We start from the raw sequence: 23,467 nt of genomic DNA on the forward strand, positions 1-23,467 counted from the left end.
GGGGCTCCTGGGGGCTGGTCCCCACATTCCTGGAGTACTCTCGTGGCACCGCCCCCAACACAGCAGCCAGCCACCCCGGGGCAAGGCGGGAGGGTGCAGGGAGCTGGCCAGAAGGTGGGGGGGGCACTCACTTTGATGATCCGGTCGCCCTCTCTGACGCCAGCTCTCATAGCTGCCCCTCCTGTAGGGAGAAGACCTGGTCAGCAGAGCCCAGCCCCCCTCCTCTGAGGTCCCTGACCCTGCACGGCAGTCCCTCCAAAATGTCTTCTCAGCCCTTTGTGCCAGGCCCTCAAGAGGCTGGCTATGCCTCCTGTCCTGCTCTGGGGACGATCCCATGAGCTGCAGGGGGCGTGCCAGCCACCCAGCTCGAGGCCAGGCTGCTGGTAGCCAGGGGGGCAGGCCTGGCTCCGGAACAAGACATGTGCTTTATCGGAACATGTCTGGATGGGTCCCACGATCCGGTGGGAAGAATGAGCTATCGTGTTAAACGTAATTGTCAATGTAACAGTAATTATCAAGAGGAACAGGGAGAAATGGGTGAAAACAAAGAGTTTTCAAACTGCTTCCTGAGCCCTGAGAGGCTCCTTCTGGGGTTCACACCAGTAAAGATGACAGTGACCACTCCTTTATCGTCTGTTTAATTTGCTTTAGACCCTTTGCAGTTTCTCCCTTTATTTATTTTTAACGGATTTTATTTATTTGGGAGACAGAGGAAGAGCGAGCACAAGCAGGGGGAGAAGCAGACTCCCTGCCGAGCAGGGAGCCTGATGTGGGGCTCGGTCCCAGGACCCCAGGGATCATGATCTGAGCTGAGGGCAGACGTCTAACTGACTGAGCTGCCTGGGCGCCCCAGTTTCTCCCTTTAAAAGGGGCAGGATTCAGAGCTCCTGCTGTGCATTACTAGAGGCTGTCCCTCGGCTGGAGGCCACAGCACCGGTGACTGCTGTGTGGTTTCCAATGACTCAGTCCTGGTCTGGTTTACATCCAGGAAGCGTAAGCAGCACGAGAGCCAAAGCAAGCTAACAAGCGGCATACAGACTGTGTTTCGGTGAATCTGCCCCAGATGATCATTCAATGTGTAAGCTGCATCCGTCTGATCAAAACAAAACTCCCACGAAGCACATATAGATGCTTCTGGTCTAAAAGGAGCTTCTACAGTGGAGATGCATTCCCAGTTGGGTTTCAACCCAGGGACTCAGTATTACACCCCCGTCTGCAGCCTGCTATTTACGGAAGAGCACTCGTGAGGATCTTAAAGCACTCTAGGCTGTGTCTGGAAACCAAAGGTGGGAAAGAGCTATCTCGCCTGATTTCGAAAAAAAAGCAGTCTCCAGAGTAAAGGAACCAGAGAAGTTCTCCGGCTTCAGTGAGCACGAGGATCACTGGGGGAATTTGTTCAAAGGCATGTCCCCTGGCCCCCTTGCCAGAGGGTGATTCAGTCCTTCTGGGCGTGGGCTCGGGACGACGACGGCAGCCCCCCTGGGGTCCGGGGGGAGACTCTCATGTCGGCACTGACCACACTCTGAGAAACAGCGACCTAGAGGAGACTCACGTCAGGGAAAGACAGTAACAACCACTTCGTTACTCTTGTGAAGTCAATGCTGACGCAGATGTCATCTCTTCGTGTCTCCTCGCCCAAACACACACGCGCATGCACGTGTACACAGAGACGCACGCAGACAGACGCAGACACACACGCTTTCCAAAACTCCGGTTTCCCTGGCAAGCCACCTTTCTGCCATTTTGTGTCCGGGTCTGACTGTGCTCAAGCCTCTGGCCACCCAGTCCATCCATCAAGTCGTCATCTCTCCAGTCCAGGAACAGGGAGAACATCTCTTCGGAGCTCCATCCTCAGACAGGAAGACAAGCCTGCCACAGACCCAAGGGAACTCACAAACACACAAGCTGCAACTATTTACATCCTCCTGCAACCCACATACCTCGTTTGGGTCATAAATTTGAAATTCTCCTTTTACCTTCCCCATAAACAAATCCCAACTATTTCTCCAAAACTACCAATATTTTTCTTCCCATTTTACAATGTACTGAGTGTGAAATGCTGGCCTGCTCCCGACCTCCTTCCTCGTTTTACTGTGCTCGGCTGTGGGGGCTTCACTGCTGTTGGGTTTTTACAAACGGGAGATTTGGGGCAACCCCGCGTCGGCGCCCGTGGTCCGGCAGCAGGTGCTCACTTCCTATCTCTGTCACAGTCTGATTCTCACAGTATCTAAAACTTTTCCATTACTCGATGTTTATGGTGATCTGTGCCAAGTGATCGTTGATGCGCTAGCATCATTGTTTGGGGGCGCCGCAGGCTGCACCCAGATAAGACGGCGCAGGCTGCACCCAGATTTAACCAATGTGTGTGTGACCACGGCTCCGCCGACGGCCGCTCCCCCGTCTCTCTCCCTCCCCGCAGGCCTCCCTCGTCCCTGAGCCATGGCAGTGTGGACATGAGGCCGGTTAATAACCCTATGACGGCCTCGAAGCGTCGGGTGAAGGGAAGAGTTGCACATGCGGGGCTGGGAGTGAGAGGCGAGCAGGGGTGAAGCTTAGTGAGGAAGGCGTATCCAGAGCTGACAGCCCGAAAGCCTGGGCCTCTTGCGCCAACGGTCCGCTGAGCTGTGAGCGCACAGGAAAAGTCGTTGGAGGAAATTAAAAGTGCGATTCCAGTGAACACACAGGCCGAGGAGAAAGCGAGCTGGCCTGCTGCTGGCGTGGACAAGGTCGGAGCGGTGTGGACCGAGCATCCGAGCAGCCAGCACAGCCCCTCCTGCTGAAGTCTAGCCCAGAGCAACGCCCCAACGCTCCTCCTGATTCTGGGAAGGCCGAGCCGGGGTCGGAGCTGCGGGAACGCAGCCTGGAGCCGGCAGGGGCTGGTTTGTGGGGTGTTGGCAAAGAAACTGTCTCTGTAACACAGAAGCGGCCGGTGAAGCAGCAGGGTCCCCAGAAGATGGAGCTCAGAAATTCCTGAAGGTGGCTACGCGACCAACCAACTTCCCACGTGGACGAGACTGCCTTCTACCGGGAGAGGATGCATCTGGGATGCTCATGGCTGGAGAGCAGGGCTCAGTGTCTGGCTTCCAAGCTGCAGAGAACAGGCTGCCTCTCTCGTTAGGGGCCAACGCCGCTGAGACTCTAGGTGAAGCCCATGCTCGTTGACCATTCCGAACATCGCAGGGCCCTTCAGGGTGATGCGGACTCTGCTCCGCCTGTGCTCTGGAAATGGCCCAGCCAAGCCTGGATGATGGCTTGTCTGCTTACAACAGGGTTGACTGAATGTCTGAAGTCCACCATTGAGACCTGCTCGGAAAACAGATCTCTCTCAAAATACCCGGCAGGGTCCCCTGGCTGCTCAGTCGGTAGAGCAGACAACTCCTGATCTTAGTGTCGTGAGTTCAAGCCCCATGTTGGGCGTAGAGCCTACTTAAAAAAAAAAAAAAAAAAATGTACCTGCCCCTCCCCCCAGTCCCCCGAGCTCTGAGAGACGGACAAGAGAGGAGTGTTGTTTTCATGCCCGCCAACACAACACCCACTCTGCAGCTCATGGATCAATGAGTCATTTCGACTTTCAAGTCTTTTTTTTTTTTAAAAATATTTTATTTATTTATTTGTCAGAGAGACAGTGTGCACGAGAGCCCAAGCAGGGGTAGCTGAAGGCAGAGAGAGAAGCAGGCTCCCCACTGAGCAAGGAGCCCGATGCGGGACTCAATCCCAGGACGCTGGGATCATGACCTGAGCCAAAGGCAGACGCTTCACTGACTGAGCCACCCAGGCATCCCGACTCTAGTCTTACTATTTGACAGATACACTTTGTGAGGCCCCAGGTGCCATAGATGATTCTGCTGATGGATCTGGGCAAAGTCAACTGAAAACCTTCTGGAAAGGATTCGTCATCCTAGATGTCATTGAGAACATTGATGGTTCGTGGGAAGAGGTCCAAGTATCAACATTCACAGGGGTTTGGAGGCTGACTGCAGCCCTCGTGGAGGACTGTGCGGGGTTCTGGGCTTTGCTGGAGAAGTCGCCGCAGATGTGGAAACAGCAGGGGGCAGGAATCGGGACGGAACTGCTGCAGTCTCAGGGTGCAATCTACACGCACGTGGAGCTCTCCTTAAGGAGGAGCCAAGCACGTGCTTTCTCCGCAGGGGAGCTCCTCCTGGAGGGGATGCTGTGAAGACCACGGCCATGACCTTGACGGATTTCGGATAAACCTAGTGGATCACACAGAGGCAGCGTGGGAGAGGACTGGCTCCAACTTGGAGAAGACACCGCACGCATGCTGTGGGAGATCGTTCACGGAAGGAGGGGCCCGTTGATGCCGCAAACTTCACCGTCTGATGTTTGGAGACTGCCACGGCCACCGCCGCTTTGGCAGCCACCAACGCAGAGGCAAGACCGCCGCCAGCACAAAGGCTGTGACCGGCTGATGAGCAAGAAGGTGCTTTTCGCGAAGGCTCGTGTGTCGTGGTTTTAGACCTAATGCTACCGCACATGGCAAACCACGGTGTGGCTCACCTCATACACTTAGAAACCAAAATGTGTGTGACTTGCTTTACAGTGCTATTTGCTTTACCGTGGCGGTCTGGGACCGAGCCCGCCATGCCGCTGCCGTGAGCCCGTGACGCTCTCCACGTCGCCGCCCAACCCCATCTGCCACACTGAAGTTCACTACTTTCAGGGACACTTCCTTCACACGCTTCTGCACTCCTTCCCACTTGTCAGCATCAGCCGAGGGCACTCGCAACAAGACCCCGCCCGTAAGTGCTGGCTGGACCGACCTGCGTGCAGACCCTCCCACCTGATCCCTAGCCTGCCAGCGCGTTTTCACTACCCCCCCTTCCAGACGATTCCTGAAATCCCACGTCTTCCAGAGCGGCTTCAGTCTCAAACTGCCGATCTCCCAATGCCGCCTCCTCCCTGCTGTCCCGCACTTGTCACTCGTCACTCTTCCTTTGGTCATTTACCATTTAAGGTCAGCTGCATCCGCAAACGCAGGCAACCGCTTGGGCCGGCACGTCATCCCCAACTGTAAAGTGGGGTCTCAGATTCCGCCACAGTGTCTTCTGACCCAGTGTGAGAGGCTCCCTGACGTCCTGAGGGCCACTCTGCTGTTCTTCCCCTTCCCAGATGGGGAGCATCAAGTGTGACCCCTAGAAATTCTGTCCCGTGGCAGGGAGTTCTGGAGACGTCCCCAGACATCCCTGGGGAACAGGCCTAGAGCCAGGCATTCACGCCCAGACCTTGCCATGCGCATGTTCTCTGGCTCCCACGGCGGCCGCACACGCGGCTCTCGCACACGCAGCTGCACACACGCAGCTTTCGCACACCCAGCTCTCACACACCTGGCTGCACACACGCAGATCTCGCACACGTGGCAGCACACATGCGGCCCCCACACGCAGCTCTCGCACACGTGGCTCTCACACACCCGGCTGCACACATGCAAATCTTGGACATGCAGCGGCACACATGCAGCCCCCACACTCGGCTGCACACACGCAGCTCTCACACCTGGCTACACACATGTGGCTCTCACACTTGGCTACACACATGTGACTCTCACACTTGGCTGCACACACGCGACTCTCACACGCAGCTCTCACACAGCCAGCTGCACACGCGGCTCTCACTCGGCTACACACTCAGCAGCACACACGTGGCTCTTGCACACGTGGCTGCCCACATGCGTTGGCACACACAGGTGGCTCTCACACACTCAGCTGCGCACACGTGCTCACACTTAGCTGCACACACGTAGCTCTCACACATGCGACTGCACACACGCGACCCTTGCACACCCGCTGTGCACACGCGGCTGCACACACCCAGCAGCACACACGTGGCTCTTGCACATGCGCCTGCCCACACACGGCGGCACACACGCGCTCTCACACACCGGCTGCACACGTGGCTCTCGCACATGGCTGCGTACATGCGGCTCTCACATGTCCGGCGGCACACACGCGGCTCTCACATGCGGTGGCACACACGTGGCTCACACTTGGCTGCACACACGCGCTCACACACCCGCTGCACACACGTGGCTCTCACACGGCTGTGCACACGCGCTCTCACACTTGGCAGTGCACACGCGGCTCACACACCCGGTGGCACACATGCGGCTCTCACACTCGGCTGCACACACGCGGCTCTCACACACTCGACTGCACACATATGGCTCTTGCACACTTGGCTGCGCACAGGCGCTCTCACACTTGGCTGCGCACATGCGGCGGCACACACGCGGCTCTCGCACACTTGGCTGCGCACACGCGCTCGCGGCGGCACATGCGGTGGCACACATGCGGCTCTCACACACGCAGCTGCACACACGTGGCGGCACACATGCGGCTGCCGTGTATAGACGGGCAGGCAGCACTCACCAGGCCGCACAGACTGCACCAGAACGATACGGTCCCCACTGACCGTGAAGCCGAAGCCATGCTGGTCCTTCTGGATGATGACACAGCGCTGAACAAGACCTGACAAGAGGTGACAAAGAAAGAAGGGGTCAGGGAGGCACAGTCGTTGGAAGGTTGGTGCGTATGAGCTCGGACCAGCCCAGGAAGGCCCAGAAAGCCTTTCCAGACTAACCAATTCCCCAGACTCTTCCTGTCCAAACACTATGTTTGGCAAGCAACAGGCCCTGTCACCGACTCTGCGTTCCACCTGAGGGATGACCCTCCTCCCAGCACCGAGCTGTCTCTCTTGCACGGGTCTGTCTCTTTGGCTCTGGCTGGGTGAGGCTAGCCAGAGAAGGGGCAGGGCCAAGTCCCTGCTGAAGAGAGGTGTGACAAAGCAGCAGCTCTATGACCGAAGCCCAGGGGAGGCCGAATTTCCATCAAATGAAGCCCAACGGGTGCAGCAGGTACACCACCACGCTGGCCCTGCCGAATCCAGGAAAGGGTGTGTGGAAAGAGAAAATGTATGTCTACGCACGAACGGAGAGGAAAAGAAAGAAGGCTGTAACTGCCGGCCGGTCCCATCCTTGTGGGTGTGTACTAGATGTCACACGCGCCTGCCAACGTGTGACCACCTCCTGCGAGGGACAGAGCGTGAGTTCCAGAGCTAGAACCCGACGGGTTTCAGGCCCTGCCTCTCTCCCCTCTGTGCTTGGGCACTGGGGCAAGTTTCTGAACCCTCTGTGCCTCAGCTTCCTCATCTGTAAAGCATGATAACATTACTTACTAGACTGACAGAAAGACAAATGAGCTAATTTATATAAAACATGTAACGTCATGCCTACCACATGTTACGAGCTCGATATACAGGCTAAGATCTGTCTGTGTGGGTGTTCATGTCCGTGTCAATGTGTTAATGCCCCAAGTTTACCTGCTGCCTCAGAGGTGTCAGAGGGCTGGCGGAGGTGGGAAGGGGACCTGCGTTCAGGTGCCGGATCTCCCAAAGACAGGCTACTTAACCTGAAGGGTAATAAGGAAAGCACATTGGTGAGTTGGGAGGGGAGGAACCAGCCTTAGGTGCTGGTAAAAGGGGCCCCGAGTCTTGGGTAAAGAGAGGCCAACCCTCTCACCCGGAACCCACTAAGTCTGGTGGGAGATTAGCCAGGTCTACACCACTGCCAACACCACCTATTTGGAATCCTGGGCTGGCAAGGCAAGCATGGTCTCTTTGATACCCAGCAAGGCGTGAAGGGCAAGAGCCCTCCCTGGAGTCAGGAGACAAAGAGACAGTGCAAAGGACGGGATGTGCACAGACACACACACTTGTTGAGTCTTACCAGGCTGCAATGGGACTGATGGAACAGAACGAAGCAGCAGAGAAAATGAATGCAAGAAAAAGACAGGAAAAAACAAAAAAACTAGTTAGTTTTAGGCGATGATTTGCAAAGGAAAGGGAGACTGAAGAGCAAGATTGTGGATGGTCAAAACCACACGGAGACCCGCGTGCACCCAGCAGAGGACAGTGGTGGGTGCAGCAGAAGGCCTCCCCAACGCGAACTTCGTCTTGCTGTCCCCCTCCAAACCAGTGTCTCCGGGAGAATAACTGGACATTTGATACTAACCTGTTGGGTAACCAGCATACACTTCTCTAGATAGGAAGGGCAGGGCAATGGCCCGAGCCTCTGAACACGCCACTTCTCCTGTGGGTTATGGGAGGAGTCTGGCCTGTCTGGTGGTAGTATTCCAACCCACGTCCACCCCCTGCCGGCAGCCAGCCCGAGGCACATTGCTTAGCAACTGTTAAGACCCTAAACCAAAAAGGTACCCCAGGTTACCAAACCAGATTTACCACCCGACCTTGTCTTGAACGGGACCCCTGCAGGAGTGGGGTAAGCTCAATCATTGCCATGCCTCTCCCTTCCGGAAGAGTGTACCTGCTGCCCCTCCAAGGGGGTCTCCCAGGCATATCTACAGCAAATGACCAGGTAGAAGAATATTCATGGAGGCACTGTGTGCAGGGGCAAAGCACAGACTCCTGTAACTGTTCCCATAGGCGGCAGGTTCCCTAAACCGCAGGGCGCTCAGCTGCGTGTGAGGGGGAAGCTCAGAGCAGAAAGCAACGGCCTCAGGATGTGTTGCAGAGTGAAGACAACAAGGAGCAGAATTATGTGCACAGGGAATTATTTGTTTCTATGTGTTTCCATACTTGTTTGCACGTGCACAGAACGTCTGAAACAACTCTGGGAGGACACAAGAGAAAGCCGCACCCTGGGTGTCTGGAGCGCAGGGCTGCAGCTGCAAGCTTTTCACGTTCTTGAAAGTACCCTTTACATTCTGTCACGTGAAGGTGCGGTTGCTTCAAGTAATACGTACAACACAACATAAATCACTTTTAAAGTTAAAGGGGGGGTCTTCTTCCCCCCTCACCCTGGCACCCCTCTTACCTGGACAGGTGAGACTGCTTTTTACTGGCTGATCTTTGGATCAGAGAGAGAAGGACACCAGGGAAGAAGAGAGCACGGAGCCCAGGAGAGAGCGAAACAGGAAAGGAGGAAGAAAAACAACAAAACAAGACATAAACCAGACAAGACACTGGAGCGGGCTGGTTCAAAAAAAAGCCACAACTGAGCTCAGAAGGGCCCAGGAGTAGAAACCAGCCAGGGCGCAGGGGAGTCATCCTGCGAAAATGCATCTTGCTGCCAGGAACGTCGCAGAGCTTCGCTACGGTTCTCAGGGAAGCTGGGCCACAGCGTTCAGCAGGGACTCCTGCCGGTCCTCCCACAGCCCCCGGGGCCACGGTGCCGCAGCAGCAGGGATGCGCAGGGGACTGCCTCCTCCCGACTGCGGGGCTTACAGGGGGCGGCTGTGGGCCCACCACGGCGGGGCTCTGGCGGCGCTGAGCTCATTGCTGGTCTGCCTACAGTCTTTCACCTGCTCTGGTTTCTGGCTCCTGCCTCTGCCCATACTGGGCCTACCCCCTTGATGTCCTTCCTACCCCACGACCGGTACCGCGTCTGGAAGCCAGACATGAGGGGGCACAGCCAGCAGCTCCAACTTCCGGCCGTCTTCAAATGACCCGACCGCTCCACCCATGGCGGGTCCTCCACTGAGTTCAGCAGCAAGTGTTCTAGAATGTGCAGATGGTAACTGCACTCGCTGTGGCGACCGTTCTGCAACAGATGCATGTGCGGTCATCATCGAGCTGCAGCCTGTCACCTACGGCTCCGTGAAACTGAAAACGGTGTCCCAGCGTCCAGACCCCTGCTATCTGATAGCCACCAGCCACACGTAGCTATGCAAATTTACACTCGAAATTACATTTAAGATTCAGTTTCTCAAGTTGCAAAGGCCACGTCTCAAGGTCTTCAAAGCTACATGTGGCTCGTGGCTAGCACAGCCCCTGGACCCTGCGCATCACCACAGAAAGTCCTACCGGACGGCACTGCCAAAGCACAAACATGAGATGCGGTCACGCAGCGAGTGGGTGAGGTGAATGTAGAGAACTTCCGCACAGACATGGGGGCCCCCACCCCTCCGAGAGGCCTTCTATTCCAGCCGTTCATCTGCTGTCTTTGGCCGGATCCACACACCACACCACTGGGTGACCGCACACAGGCGGGAACTCCTCCTCCTAGCCAGCTCAGGAGAAAGCCCGTTTCGCCTGGGACAGCTCGGGCCTCCTCCTGGCCGCCGCTGGCCTCTGCAGCCCACTGGCTTCCCAGGCCGGTCTCAGAGCCCAGCAGCGGGGAGCTCTTAACCTGCTTTGCTCTGCACGTGAGCCGGCCGAGCGCCACTGCACACAATCGAAGGCCCACGAGGCCGTGGAGGGCATCCGGGGCATGGACTTCTCTAGCAGGACATTTTCTCTCTGAGAGCTTCACAGAGGGAAACCCAGCACAGAAGCGGAGAAGGAGGACACGCGGGGGCAGCAGCTCAGCTGGATGGAGACCCCCCCGCCCCGGGCTGTGGGGCCCGCTGGGCTTTGAGCCTGAGCAGAGACGCTGAGGGAGACCACAGTAAGGTTAAAATCTGAGAGACGAGGGTGGAGGGAGAGCGGGAGGAATGCAGTTTGGCATGAAATAGGGGCCGTCAGAGAAGAGAGGACTTTGATGCGGGCTCCCCTCTTCCTGATGACATTCCCACGGAAATGCAGGAGCAGAGATCGGATTCCAATTGGCCTTCACCTGATGGTTGTGGGGAAGGCCCAGGAAGAGTGCAGACTCCCCCCCGAATTTGGGGCTTGTTAAATGGCAGCCGCGAGGCAGATGGCTGGCCCAGCTTCTCAGTAAGTCCCACGCCACCACGGCCGGCCGTGGCTTCCAGCCGCAGGCCGGGATGACTGCAACAGCCCCGTCTCCGCTCCCCCGCAGCGGCCTTCTCTGGGCCCCCGATGGGGACCTGTCATTCCCGCCTCACTCCCCAAAGCCCCAGTGTGCTCACTCTGCCGCTGCCGGTGATGGCCCCCACCCTTTCCCCCTGCTTCTCAAGGCTCTGGTCAAGTGGCAACGACCCCACCACGCTTCCCCTGGCCACGGCAGCCTGCATGTCCCTCACCCCAAGATTTTATTCTGAAAAATTTCAAACCCACATTAATGTTGAGGGAGTGGCACGATGAATACCTATACAGCCTTCATCTAGACTCACCAATTAACATTTCACACTTGCTTGATTTTTCTATGATTATACATTTTTTTTTCCCATTTCAAAGCTAGAAGACCACATGGTACTTTATCCCTAAATACGTCAGCAGAGATCCCCCAAGACCTTCGGGCTTCTATACAACCACAGTGATATCAGCACACCCAGGAGTTCATCTTTGACACAGAAAGATGACCTCATGCATGTCCCCACTCCACCCCCCAACTGTCTATTGCTCTTCTACATGGCTGTGCTCCAACAGCCTCGGACCAGGTCCCACCGTGGAGCGCAGATTGCATTTACTCGGGCTCCTTGGTGTTCATTTGATCTAGAACCTCCACCCACGCTGGTCTCTCTGAACACCGGTGTGTTGGAGAGCTCAGGCTGGTCGTCTTTGTGGATGGCCTGCAAAGGACTTTTCTGTCTCTGCACGATTAGATTCACATCAAGGCTTTTAAGAGAGTATTACATAAGCGATGCTCATTTCTGGTTCCACTAGGTTCGACTACTCCGGGGAGTTCACAGCGGTACAAGCAGATTTCCCATTTGAATGAGCGGGCGATCTGGGGTGCTATTTGAATTGTTCCTTCTACATCTACCAGTGCGCAGTCTCTTGTAGAGAATGCCGTATTCTCCCTCTTCTGGAGTGGTGTCGTGAATGCATGGTTTCCCCAGTGCAATGCATTATAGTCCATTACCACCATGACTTTTCTTTTTAATGTGTTTGTTTTGCTTTTTTAAGTTTTTTTTTTTTTTTTTTTTTAGAAATCTCCACGCCCAACATGGGGCTTGAACTCAAGATCCTGAGATCAAGAGTTGCACAACTCCACTGAGCTGGCCAGGCATCCCTGTAATCATCACTTTTTTTTTTTTTAAGATTTTATTTATCAGAGAGAGAGAGAGCGAGCTTGAGCACGAGCAAGGGGAGTGGCAGGCAGAGGGAGAGGGAGAAGCAGACTCCCTGACGAGCAGGGAGCCGAAAGCAGGACTCCATCCCAGGACCCTGACTGAGATCATGACCTGAGCCAAAGGCGGATGCATCACCGACTGAGCCACCCAGGGCCCCCTCCTCATCACTTTTTAAAAACTGTCGGAGGTGCTACATTTGGCTGGTAGGAGCTCCTGTTCAAGTGTCACCATCTGTCTTCGAGTGCATCCTTGCCTTTTGGACAACCAGATGCTCCCGGCTCACCTCGTACCTTCCCTGAGCCAGACCTGCCGTCGAACATTCCTGTGGGGAGCCCTGGTTCCTTTCAGCGGGACACATACGTAGAGACAGGGTCTGGGTGCCGGGTGCTCCCTGTGGCCAGGTTGTTGCTCCTCCAGCCCCTTTGGTGAGCGGGATATTTGTGCAGGAAGGGCGAATTCACATGGAAATCTCCAGTGTGACTGTGGCATGACAGGGTCCTTCCTCGTCCCCCCAATTCTGTTACTTTAGCTTCTCTCTCCTACAGTGAGAACCCGGGTCCCACACAAAAGCAACATGTTTGCTCGTTTCCCTGCTGCAGGATACACGCCGGACGGTGGTGGGAACGCCGCACCGACTCATGAGGTGGGAGTCTCCCTGCAGGTCCTTTGGTCCTCGGACTGCATCCCATCGCCTTCGTGCCCATCCATCTGCAATGCATGCAGGCTTCTTTTCTGATTTGCACTTAATTTGGGGGTTTGCTTTTCTCAGACTTATTTATCTAATTTCATTTTTTGAACTTGCTACGCATTTACGCAGTTGAAAACTCAAAATGAAACTTTAAAAGAAGTACATTCAGGCGGCGCCTGGGTGGCTCAGTCCTTGAGCATCTGCCTTTGGCTCAGGTCAGGATCCCAGAGTCCTGGGATCGGGCCCCGCGTCAGGCTCCCTGCTCCGCGGGAAGCCTGCTTCTCCCTCTCCCGCTCCCCCTGCTTGTGGTCCCTCTCTCGCTGTGTCTCTGTCAGAAAATAAATACAATCCTAAAAAAAAAAAAAAAAAAAAAAAAGGTGCATTTAGAACTGTCCGTATTCCGTCTTCCCACTCCTCCAAGGAAACATTTTCATTTGTCTTCAGCTCCCTTTCTGGATTTCTTCCTGGGAAGTTAAGCAAATACGCAGAAATATTCTTTTTCCTTTCTTGCTTACACAATAGGTAGTATCTCATGTATTCACACCTGCCTTTCTCATTTCACCTATCCTAAAAGTGACTGTATCAGTTCACAGAAATCTGCCATTTCCTTGTCCTTTCGCTGGGCCCACACCCTGCGCGCCGACGTCCCTCCCTCGACTCCGCTCCCTGTCACCTGCTAGAGGGCAAAGGTCTGAGCGTGTACTTTCCGGTAGGCTCTCCAGCAGCACGAGGCCCCGAAGAGCCACCCTGCAAATACAGGCCGAAGATGCCCTCCTCATTGTAGCCCACAGGGTGCATGATACAGCCCGGAAACGTCTGGTGACCTTCCAGAGTGCAAAGGCACAAGTGCCCACATATTCCTTCTGTTGGCCTATGGGTATGGGTGTATGTGTATATATATTTTTTCAAATTAGTTAAAAATTGAAGATCAGGCAATTGTTAAAAATTGAAGATCAAGCAATTTCACATTAACAAGATATAGGTTTCTGGTTTCTTGGAAACGGGTGGAGTTCGGCACCACTGTGCTTCTGATCTCACTCGGTGACCGTTGGCTCGTGGGAGCTCCTGCCCTCCCCATCCTTACTCCATCCCACTGGCAACATGGAGCAGAGGAATAGCCTAGAACGTCCCTGTTCCTGGATACCAGTTACTAAGTGCCTCCCACCTTCCAGGCAGGTGCTGCCCACCCGACATACACCATCCATGGAATCATCACGAAGTCTGGCCATGTGGGTAGCTCACCCCATACTTAGAGCGAACACGGGGGTTAAGTAAGTGGAATTAGGATTCACCTGACTTCAAGGTCTGTGCCCCTAAAGGAAAAGTTATCTCACCTGTGGCCTTAGGAAGATCTAACTGGCCTTTAGTGAACCTTTCCTCCTATTTTCTTTTCCACACACATGCATACATGCACACAGAACATGTGTACATGGGACAACACATGCGCACACACGATACGTACATGTCACACGCGAGCTCACAGGATACACACTAGACTGCACGTGCCCTGTAGGTCTGGAAAGATAACACGATAAACACAGGATTAGATCGCACACCATACGTGGGCTGACCAAGGTCTCTGCGTTTGGGCAAAGTCACGTTCCCAGGCCCCTCCCCGAAGCCAGGAGCAGCAGTAAACCAGGAAAGAGCTACCTGGCCAGGACCTTCGTTCTAGATAAAGTCCACACTTGCTGAACCCTGACCTGGTCTTACTGGTCTGGTCTCCCTTATCTCCCAGGGTGGAGGAGCTCGAAGCAGGCTCCCGGCACCCTAACTTCCCCAGGATTCCGCATCTGGGTGGAATGTTCCCCACGGTCGGAAGCTGGCAAATACTCCCAGGCCTGCACATCCATCCCCACGGTGAAGGGAAGACACACACATCCCCTTCGAGCTCGTGTCCTTGAAAACACTGGGACACAAGGGGCGCAGATCAGACACGAGCAGTGTGGATCAGAACCAGGGTGCAAAGTTAATGCCTCGAAGAGTGCTGTAAGAGACACCTGGGTTTGGAGTCAAGGACACTCAGGAGCTAATCCCAGTTCTTTCTCCCAACCGCTCGACTTCACGCATGGGGGGGGGGGGGGTCCCGTCAGCTGTAAACCAGGGGGCGGCCAGGTCACTTGCTGGCTGCAGAGAGGCGTGGGACTCATTTGACGCTCCGGCCGGGACCTGACTCAGTGGCTCTGTGGTGTGCAATCGATCTCCGCTTCCACAAGCAGCCCAGGCAACGGCCGTTCAGGGAACCGTCACTGTGTGGAGCTCTGCACCGTCCCCAGGGTCCCCAGTGGACCTTAGCCCTCCAGGTCAAGGTTGCCGGCCACGGCCCAGGGTGGCGTCCAGGGCATGCAGCGTGCCCGTGCCACACGTCTGCTGAAGGGCTGTGCACGCGCCTCCTTTTGGGGCCGGTATGAGGGTCACAGAGGCCTCATTCGTCAGCTTCCCTGACGGTGCGAAGTCCTGTGCAAATCCACTCAAGTTCCACACCAGGCGACTGACACTCAACGTGCCAGAGGTGAGGGCCACAGATGGTGCGTGGATGAGAGACGGAGAAGTGAGGACGAGCCCGGTGTGTCCGGTCCTCTCTGCTTCCATGCAGCTCTCAGACGGCTGTGTCACCCCAGGCACACAGCCGTGTGTACGGGGAGGCTGAGCTCCGGCAGGCTGAGCTTCAGCACCAGTGTTTCACACATGGCCCACGCGCTACAGTTAGGAAAACACACTTTCGGGGTGAAATACGGGCTCAAGCTTAGCCTTCTCCTGGCTGTCACCCCACTGAGAAGCCCCCGTTTCTCAACGACAAATGTGGAAAATACCACTTTTGTCCAAGGGTGACTGGGAGCGCCGAATCCCCCCACCGAAACCTCGAAGCCAACCCGTGCAAGCAGAAACCCACCTCCCAGCCGAGCCCAGCCCTACTCCTGAGCAAATGTCTCCTCCCGAGGTGAACGCCGGAGCCCAATTACCTTGGACACCCTGTAAATCGAGTTGCTGCTCAGTCTTACTGCGATTACCCTCCACTAGGTCTGGACCCACCTGCCTCTGCTCCTCCCGCCCCTCCCCCAGGACTACCGCTCCCCTCCCCAGAATCCAGCTGTTCTCTACACAGCGATCTTTTAAAGAGACACATCAGAACGTCACCTGGGAGTGCTTTCCCGGCGTCCAAATCCTAGCCCAGCCTACAGGTCCCCCAGCGGCCACCTTCGCCCTTCCTCCCTGCACGGCAACCCCAGCAGCCAGCCACTCCGCAAGGCCATCACACACTCACTTGCCAGGGTCGGCACAAACGCCTCTCCCTCTGCGAGACCTTCGCTGACACCCCACTATGCGGGTCTCCCCTGAAGTCTTCCCTGTAGTGCTTGCTCAGAGCTGACCAGTCATTTGGTGCTTTGGGGATCATTTCATGTCTACTTTCCCTGTTTACCGATAAGCTGTTGTCTCCTGTTCCCTAGAGCACACAGCAGCTCCAGAACACAGCAGATATTCAATAGATAGGAGTTGAAAAATAAAATCAGATAATACGTGCCAAGGAACTCTGCAGACATCCAAATATTACAAGCACACACTTGTCCTCAAGAGTCTGAGTGGCCTCCACAGTGCAGAGAAGTCAGGACTAAATTCACAGCCTCCTGGGTTTAACGAAGGCCGACTGAAGTGGGAGGCTGTAGCCTCTCCTCAGGTGCATGCGAGGAGCGCCATCAAGGTGCGGTCAGAACGGCTGAAGCTCCTACAGTCCTCCGTCTCCCAGATTCCTACAATTCCGTTCTGCACACAAAGCACTAAACAAGAAAATGCGTGTTGAAGTGTGTTCGTAAGGACAAGGTGGGTTGGGGAGAAAGAAGGCCAAAGAAGGAACGGGAAAGGTGGTCCACGGAGCAGAGCGTGGGAGCAAGGGCCGAGTCCCGAGGGGCAGCTCAGCGCGGGAAGACGCTGGAGGGGAGGAACAGTGTGAGACAGCAGCTCCGAGGCCGTCAGTGTGACCCGGGGTGGAGGGAAGGACCAGACAGGAGAGAACATGACATAAAACAGAGAAGACATGGGTTTCCACCCCCGCTCTGCCACGTGCGAGCCAGGGCTGGGGGGGCGGGTCTTAGGAAACTCTCTGGAACGCTGAGTTTCTCCACCTGAACAACATGGACAGTCCACCTGCCTGCTCCACCTGTCTCAGGAGCAGCTGTGGGAATTAAATGAGGGGGCGTCCGAAGGCTTGGGAAACACTGAGGCACATGGCAATGACCGGGGAGAGGCTGGGCCAGCTGCTGAAGGCTTCCTGGGGCTCACGGGATCAGGGCAAGCCTTGGTCAGCACAGGTCTGAAGGGAGAGGCCGGAGTGGGCCGGAAGGGAGAGGCTGGAGGCCCAGAGCGCCCGTGGGGCCGGGCTGATGTGCGCCTGAGCACGAGCACTGCTGTGGAACAAACCGGAAAGGGCAGGTGGGAGAGAGGCTGGGGGGGGCGGGGGGGCACACGACTGCCTCCCGTGCTGCCCATGGGGAGCTGGGAGCCACTGGGGCTGCCGCAGGGCACCGCCAACGTGCTGGTTTGAAGTGAGAGACTCAGTATGAAATATCCACGAGGTTTCAGACAGTACAAAAAAGTGGAGGAATGTAAAATATCAATACTTTCAATATTGTTTACATGCCAAGATAGCAATATTTTGAGTAGACTGAGTTAAATAAAATGTATTACTAAAATTCATTTCTCCTATTCCTCATTTTCATTTTTAAAAGATCTTATTAAGTAACCTCTACACCCAATGTGGGGCTCGAACCCACAACCCCAAGATGGAGTTGCATCCAGCCCCCCCTCCCTGCTACTTTTTAAAGTTTTTTTTTTTTCTTTTTTATTTGACAGAGAGACAGAGAGAGAGCACAAGTAGGCAGAGCAGCAGGTAGAGGTAGAGGGAGAAGCAGGCTCTCCGCTGAGCAGGGAGCCTGACGCGGGGCTCAATCCCAGGACCCTGAGACTGTGACCCGAGCCAAAGGCAGCCACTTAACTGACTGAGCCACCCAAGCGCCCCATCTCCTTGCTATTTTTTTTGTTGTTATTTTTTTTTTCCTTGCTGCTACCTTGCTACTTTTAATGTGGCTACTAGAAAGTTCCCAATGCCACATGTGGCCTGTGTTCTGCCCTGCTGCACAGTAAGGGTAGGGCCTCCCTTGGCCACACTCGGCCTTCTCCCCCATGGCGGGGCCTCCAGCCCCTCAGACCAGGCAAAGACACCAGTAGCCGGCCCAGAGTCACCGCCCAGAGTCGCTACAGCCTTCTGCCAAAGCACTGGGCGCACGGGCGCTGACCTCTCTCCCCTGTTCTTGTCCGCTGGGCTGTGAGCTCCCGAAGGGCCCCTCTCAGCGGCCTCAGCAAGGAAGGAGTGAGGGGCTCTGAAGGGCGGCCCTCTCCAGCGCTTGGCAGACAACAGGCTGACTGGCGGGCACCCTCTCTGCAGTTGGGACCCAGCACACATGTGCCTCCCTGCTCATCAGCATGGGCACAGACTCACATCCGATTTACTGAATTGGTCACACATTCCTCAGAAAAACCCCAGGACCTGGGCTGCACCCAGGGAGTCAAATGGGTATTGAGCCGCAGGGTGGTCAAGTGTGGAGCTGGACGGGGTACGTCTACATCGTGGCTCTGGTTCTGACCGCCTGTGGGGCTTGGGGAAAATGACTCCCTGGCTGTGACCCTCGGTGTCCTCATCCACAGAACTGGAACACTAGCTACCTATCTCACGGGCACTTGCAGGAGCTGGTGAATGTGGAGTATCTGGCGTAATGCCCGACACGCGGCCAAGCCCGAAAAGCGGTTGCCGTTCTTGCCCTGAGGCCCTGAGTCAAACCGCACGAGTGAGCTACCACTGAGCAATCCCATCGTGGCTTGAGCACAGGAGAAAAGGACGTGGGGTTTTCGCACGCCGATGTGACCGGCCCCTAGGCCTGCTCCGGAGCAGGCGCTCCGCTGCGGAGCCCGGTCCCCACTGCCATGCTCTGGTCTCCGCGTCTCGGGACGCCGCTGCCGAAGCTGCCCTGCACCAGCGCGTCACTGCAGACAGCAAGACCACAGGGTCTCCAGAGGCCCGGCCAGGTGCGCAGGGCGGAGGCGGGGCGGGCAGCACACGCGAGGGAAGCCACGGAGGCCGGCACGGCCGCAGGGAGGGGGCGGCACGGGCCGTCTAGACATCTGGGTTCTAGACCAACTCTGCCCCCGTCTTTCTGAACACCCTTGGAAAAGGAGAGGAAAATTATATGGAATCAGCATGTAATACGTTACAGACCTTCATTTAATCCTCACAACAACTTGATGAGGTAGACGCTGTTATTTGCCTTGACTGACGAGGAAAACAAGAGTCAGAGAAGCTCAGTAAGTTGCTCAAGGACACACAGCTATTCAACGGTAGAGCCAGACATGAGCTCAAGCCTGCCAGACGCCAGAGCCAACGTTCCCCTCTGGGCGCCTTGGCTTCACCCTTACCCTGCAGGGCTGGGCCAGGTTACCTTCCCCCGTCTCGTTCTTATCACACACCATCCTCCACCCCTCACAGGGCGTCCTGGGCACACGGGGTCTGTGCACCCCGGGCGGACGCACGCAGAACTCAATTTATACACCTGAGAGGGAAACGACAGACACCATCCCCAACAGTGGCCTAGAAGCACGGTGGAGTCTGCGCTGGGGACGTCCGCAAGGTGGCCAGGGAGTTTTATTCCGTTAGCCGGTACGAACAAGAGCCAAGGAAGAGCAGAGCTCAGAACCCACAAGACACAGGCCGAGCCTGTGTCCCAGGGCCCGAGGCCGGGGAGTGGGGGTGGAGGGCCTCGGTCTGGGGCCTGACGCGTCCTCCTCACCTGCGTAACGGCCCCCGTGTGACAGCAGACAAGGCACCGAACACCTCCCAGTCCCAGCTTCCATGCCGGTACCGTGTGCGACAGAGCATCGTCCTCCCACAGGGCCCTGTGATGCCACCATTATTTGGAAACCCAGAATCACTCTGCTGGCGTATGCCGCCTCACCTCCAGTTTTCCTGAAAAGTAACTACCTGTGTCCTAAGTAAATCCTCCGGAAGCAGTGACAATACACAAGGCACACCATGCTGGGGACTTGGCATCAACAGAGTTATGCTCTGATTAGTCCACAAATAAAGGACGAACCGCAAATCAATCCCGAAAAACAGCCAATCTAAGAAGTCTCCATCTGCCTGGAAAAAAACTGTCATCTGGCTCAGAATTCACCTTTCTAATTTACTTTGTTAGGGTGGATTTTAAATTTGTTTTCGTTTCCTGAGTTCGTATCAAAATTGATGGGAAATAGTGGGTGGCAGGGGAAAGTTCGCCTTTGGTTTTGAAACTGCTGAGCTTCAGCCACGGAATGACAATTCAGGCAAGCTGCTGCCCTTCCTCACCATCCCTCTGCCATAGGGCCCTCTCCCTCAGCTGAGGCACCTGCAGGTCACAGCGCGGGAGCCCCCAGCGGTACTGAGGAGCCCCCGAGTCAGGAGAGGGACAAAGGAGGGCAAGCGGGGGAGGACCCAAATCCCTCTTCCACCCTTCTCAAGACTGCCCGGACACTCCCCGCCTTCCGGAAGCTTCTCTCAACTGACTCACCGGCCACTCCTGTTGTTTACACCGTCTGGCCCTTAGGCTTTTGACTTGTGCTCTAAGGACACATCACTGCACCGATGTTGCTTTAAAAGGGAACTGGTAATAAAACACCTGCTCCGAAGGGGGGACTGCTGTCCTCCATTTTGTGTTTCCTCAGCTCCCCTGACCCCGGTCCCCATCAAGAACGCCAGCTCCACACAGGTCACTTGGCAGACACAGCTGGTTAGGACGCTGATGGAAGGCCAGCCAGAACATGGCCTCAGGACAGGCCCATCCTTATGACAGCTCTGAGCTGCCACACCCCCAGGAGACCCCCTGCTGCCCTGAGATGGGGCCTGCAGGACCGGGTTTACTGGGGCAACTCCAGGCAGCCACTCAGAGGGGCCTGGCCGGGAGGAGTGGGGAGGGCAATGGGCGGGCTGCAGACCAGGCTGTACAGGCCCAGGCCGCAGGCTCTTCCGAGCCTGACACAGGCCGTCTGTGGGAAGACTAGGGTTTGCAGAGCAGGGGCTCCGACCACTTCCAGCAAGGGCTGGCTCATACCCTTTCCTACCGAATCCAACCTTCTGAGTGGAGGGGTGTCAGGAGACAGGAGTCACTGGAGCTGGGAGACTGGACACGCCCACCCCGTGCAGGTGAACAGACGGAGCTATATTTCAGAGCACTCAGTGCGCCTCAGAGGTCAGAGATTATGATCAGGCAGCACGCAGTGGTCTCAACGAGGCCTCCTGATGGTTTGAAGGCCTGGATTAAACCTCAGCGGCAGATCTTGGCTTCCTCACAGATTGTGGGGCGTGCGCACACGTGCGGGTCGGGCAGTGATGGGGACAGGGACGCACAAGCCAGAGGGCCCTGCGGCCCCTTTCTGGGGACCTAGAAACACACCCTCCTTCCCCCAGGCACAAATCACATCTCAATGAGGTTTGTTCTAGCAACAAGGCACCCCCCACCCACCAGCAGAGCGATACGGTATTTCAACTCGGAACCTGCCGGACTGCGGAATATCATCTTTAAGAAACAAACCCGGACTGGCCCTGGGACGACACATGGATTTTCCCCGTGGGGCCAGACACGCACACATCTCAGGGAAAATGTGCTGAACGATGAATGACCAACCTTGAAATTCCAACTCCTCCCAAACCCCGGTGTGCAGACAGCTGCCCCACGCCCTGCACCCGGGCTCCCATGGCTGAGCTCAAGCCCTGCCCTGGCCTACCTGTGGGCATGCGGTCCCCGGCCCCTGCACCCGAGTCCACAGGCACCACTAATGCCAACATGTCTCGGCGCTTCACTGCTCTGAGTCACTCACCCGTGTCGATCACGTCTCCCTCCAAACAGGCAACATCCCTTTTCTGCGAGCGCTGTGCCGGGCACGCGGGCACCCACAGACGGGTTCCAGGAGGACACGACGCACACACCTTGAGCACTTCCTGACACAACACGCGAGCGACGAGGAGCGTGGGCTCCTGGCACATCCCCAGCTGTGAGCGCCACATTGGCGCATCCCTGAGTGCTCTGTGTCCCAGCTTGCTCACCCTCTCCTGGCGCTGCTGTCAGAACTGGATTATTTAAACATGAAAGAAGAAAATGCTCAGGCCGGAGCCTGGCACAGTAAGAACTCAATAAACAGGAGCCCTTATTTATGTGACTCACTCTGCACAACGCCCCCAGGGGTAGAACCACGGCTGCCTTAACTTCACAGCAGAGGAAACCAGGCCGTGGAAAGGCCGGGTACAGGCTTAACTTCAGGCACCCAGCGAGCGAGGTGGCGCGGGTACACGATGCCCACCAGCCCTGGCTGGCCGAGGCCGCGCCCTCTGGCTCAAGAGCGTCCTCACCACCTGCGCCCCCCTGCCTCAGACCCATCCTCTACTTCCATCTACGTCCCAAGTCCCACATGCCAGAGCTGCCTGCTCGTCTCTCCTTCTGCTAGCATTTACTGAGCACCTGCTGCGTGGCAGGTGCACAGCTGGGCAGCACCTTGTCGGACCCTCAGAACAGCCCTGCACGTGTCTATTTTATAGCCGAGGAAGCTGCAGTTGGAGAAGACACAGGACCCGCCGAGGTCCCGGGGTTAGCGACAGCTGGTGCCTGGGCTGGGGCTGGAACTTAGACCCCCGAGCCCTAAGCTCAGCGGCAGCCCCCACTAAGCCAGGCTGACTCCGGGTGTTTCCCTGCCCACACGTACAACACAACGTGGATTACTGTCTCTACACCTGCAGGCCAAGTGCTTGGGCTTCAAGGACGGTTCCCTGGGTTGGAGATCTTGCTGCTGACCCTGGCCCTGTGACCTCAGGCGTCCTCTCCTGTCGCAGAGGTTAGGACTGCTTCATGGGATTGTTACGAGATTTAATGGTGCCGTTCATTAAAGCATTCTGCGCTGGGCACACCATAAACACTCAAAATATATATTGCTATGATTATCATCAACATGGGGAAAGGGAGTCGAGCTGTTCCCCTATTTGAGGCTAGCATTTCCCTGCCCATGATGATGGATGATCCGGTAAAGCAGGCGGATGGGATGTCAAAGTCCAGGACAGGCAGGGAAACCAAGGCACAGAGACAGGGGGTCCTCACCGGAGGGCGGGGCCGGCCTGCGCTCCCAGGCCCTACTGCCTCCCTGAGCTCTTTGAAAATGTCCAGGATTTCAGGGTACACAATCTCTCATCCAAAGGAAAGCCTTGTTGCCCTACTCCTAACTGCCCTGTCAGAGCTTTAGGGATTCACCCTACCCCCCAACCAAAAATGGGCGATGGGCACGCTGTTCCAAGTGGAAAATCCAAGCCCATCCCAGGCGGAAACCCCAAATCTCTGCTGCTCCAGCAGATTTCCAGGACGCGCTGGCTCCCAGAAACCACAATTACAGGCAAGCTTGAGACCGAAGCGTAATTAGGCCCATACCGTGGGCTCAGCAGTCTCGGCCTCTCCCACCCCCTCCCCAAGCCCCACGGCAGCCAGTGCGTGGCAGGCCGACATGCCATGGGGATTTCCAGCCCTTCTCCCTTCCAGCCTCCATTATTTCCAGGAAACTGAAGAAGGGTGGGTGAGGGAGGAGAGGATCCATCTCACGGGGAAAACTCATGAGGAATGGCAGCAGGAGCTGAAAATGACTTCCAAAGAAAGAAGGCGCTCTTGAGGTCCCTCCCTCACTCCATCCTTTCCTTCCACAAAGATGACTCTAGGAAGGAGTTCCCTGGGCGAGACCCCCAATGTGAGAAGGAAAGGGGTGCTGAGTAACA

The 23,467-nt window shown here is 56.1% G+C and overlaps 1 protein-coding gene across 7 annotated transcripts in view; it reads right to left on the reverse strand.

Moving 5' to 3' along the window:
* ARHGEF11 (Rho guanine nucleotide exchange factor 11) overlaps positions 1 to 23,467 on the reverse strand; it is an 82,543-nt gene that overhangs the window by 33,612 nt on the left and 25,464 nt on the right. For 4 of the 7 annotated variants that reach the window (XM_035722012.1, XM_035722009.1, XM_035722011.1 and 1 more), the window contains exons 2-5: positions 7,742 to 7,756; positions 7,336 to 7,424; positions 6,387 to 6,485; positions 132 to 181 (exon numbers count right to left, since the gene is read on the reverse strand). In XM_035722012.1, coding sequence (XP_035577905.1) covers positions 132 to 181; positions 6,387 to 6,485; positions 7,336 to 7,424; positions 7,742 to 7,756 — 253 coding nt within the window. Of the gene's footprint in view, positions 1 to 131; positions 182 to 4,967; positions 5,002 to 6,386; positions 6,486 to 7,335; positions 7,425 to 7,741; positions 7,757 to 23,467 lie in introns of those variants that run through there. The other 3 variants (XM_035722010.1, XM_035722014.1, XM_035722013.1) reach the window with 3 other exon arrangements.

This window comes from Zalophus californianus, chromosome 10 (assembly GCF_009762305.2).
Source record: "Zalophus californianus isolate mZalCal1 chromosome 10, mZalCal1.pri.v2, whole genome shotgun sequence".
NCBI classification, from domain to species: domain Eukaryota; kingdom Metazoa; phylum Chordata; class Mammalia; order Carnivora; family Otariidae; genus Zalophus; species Zalophus californianus.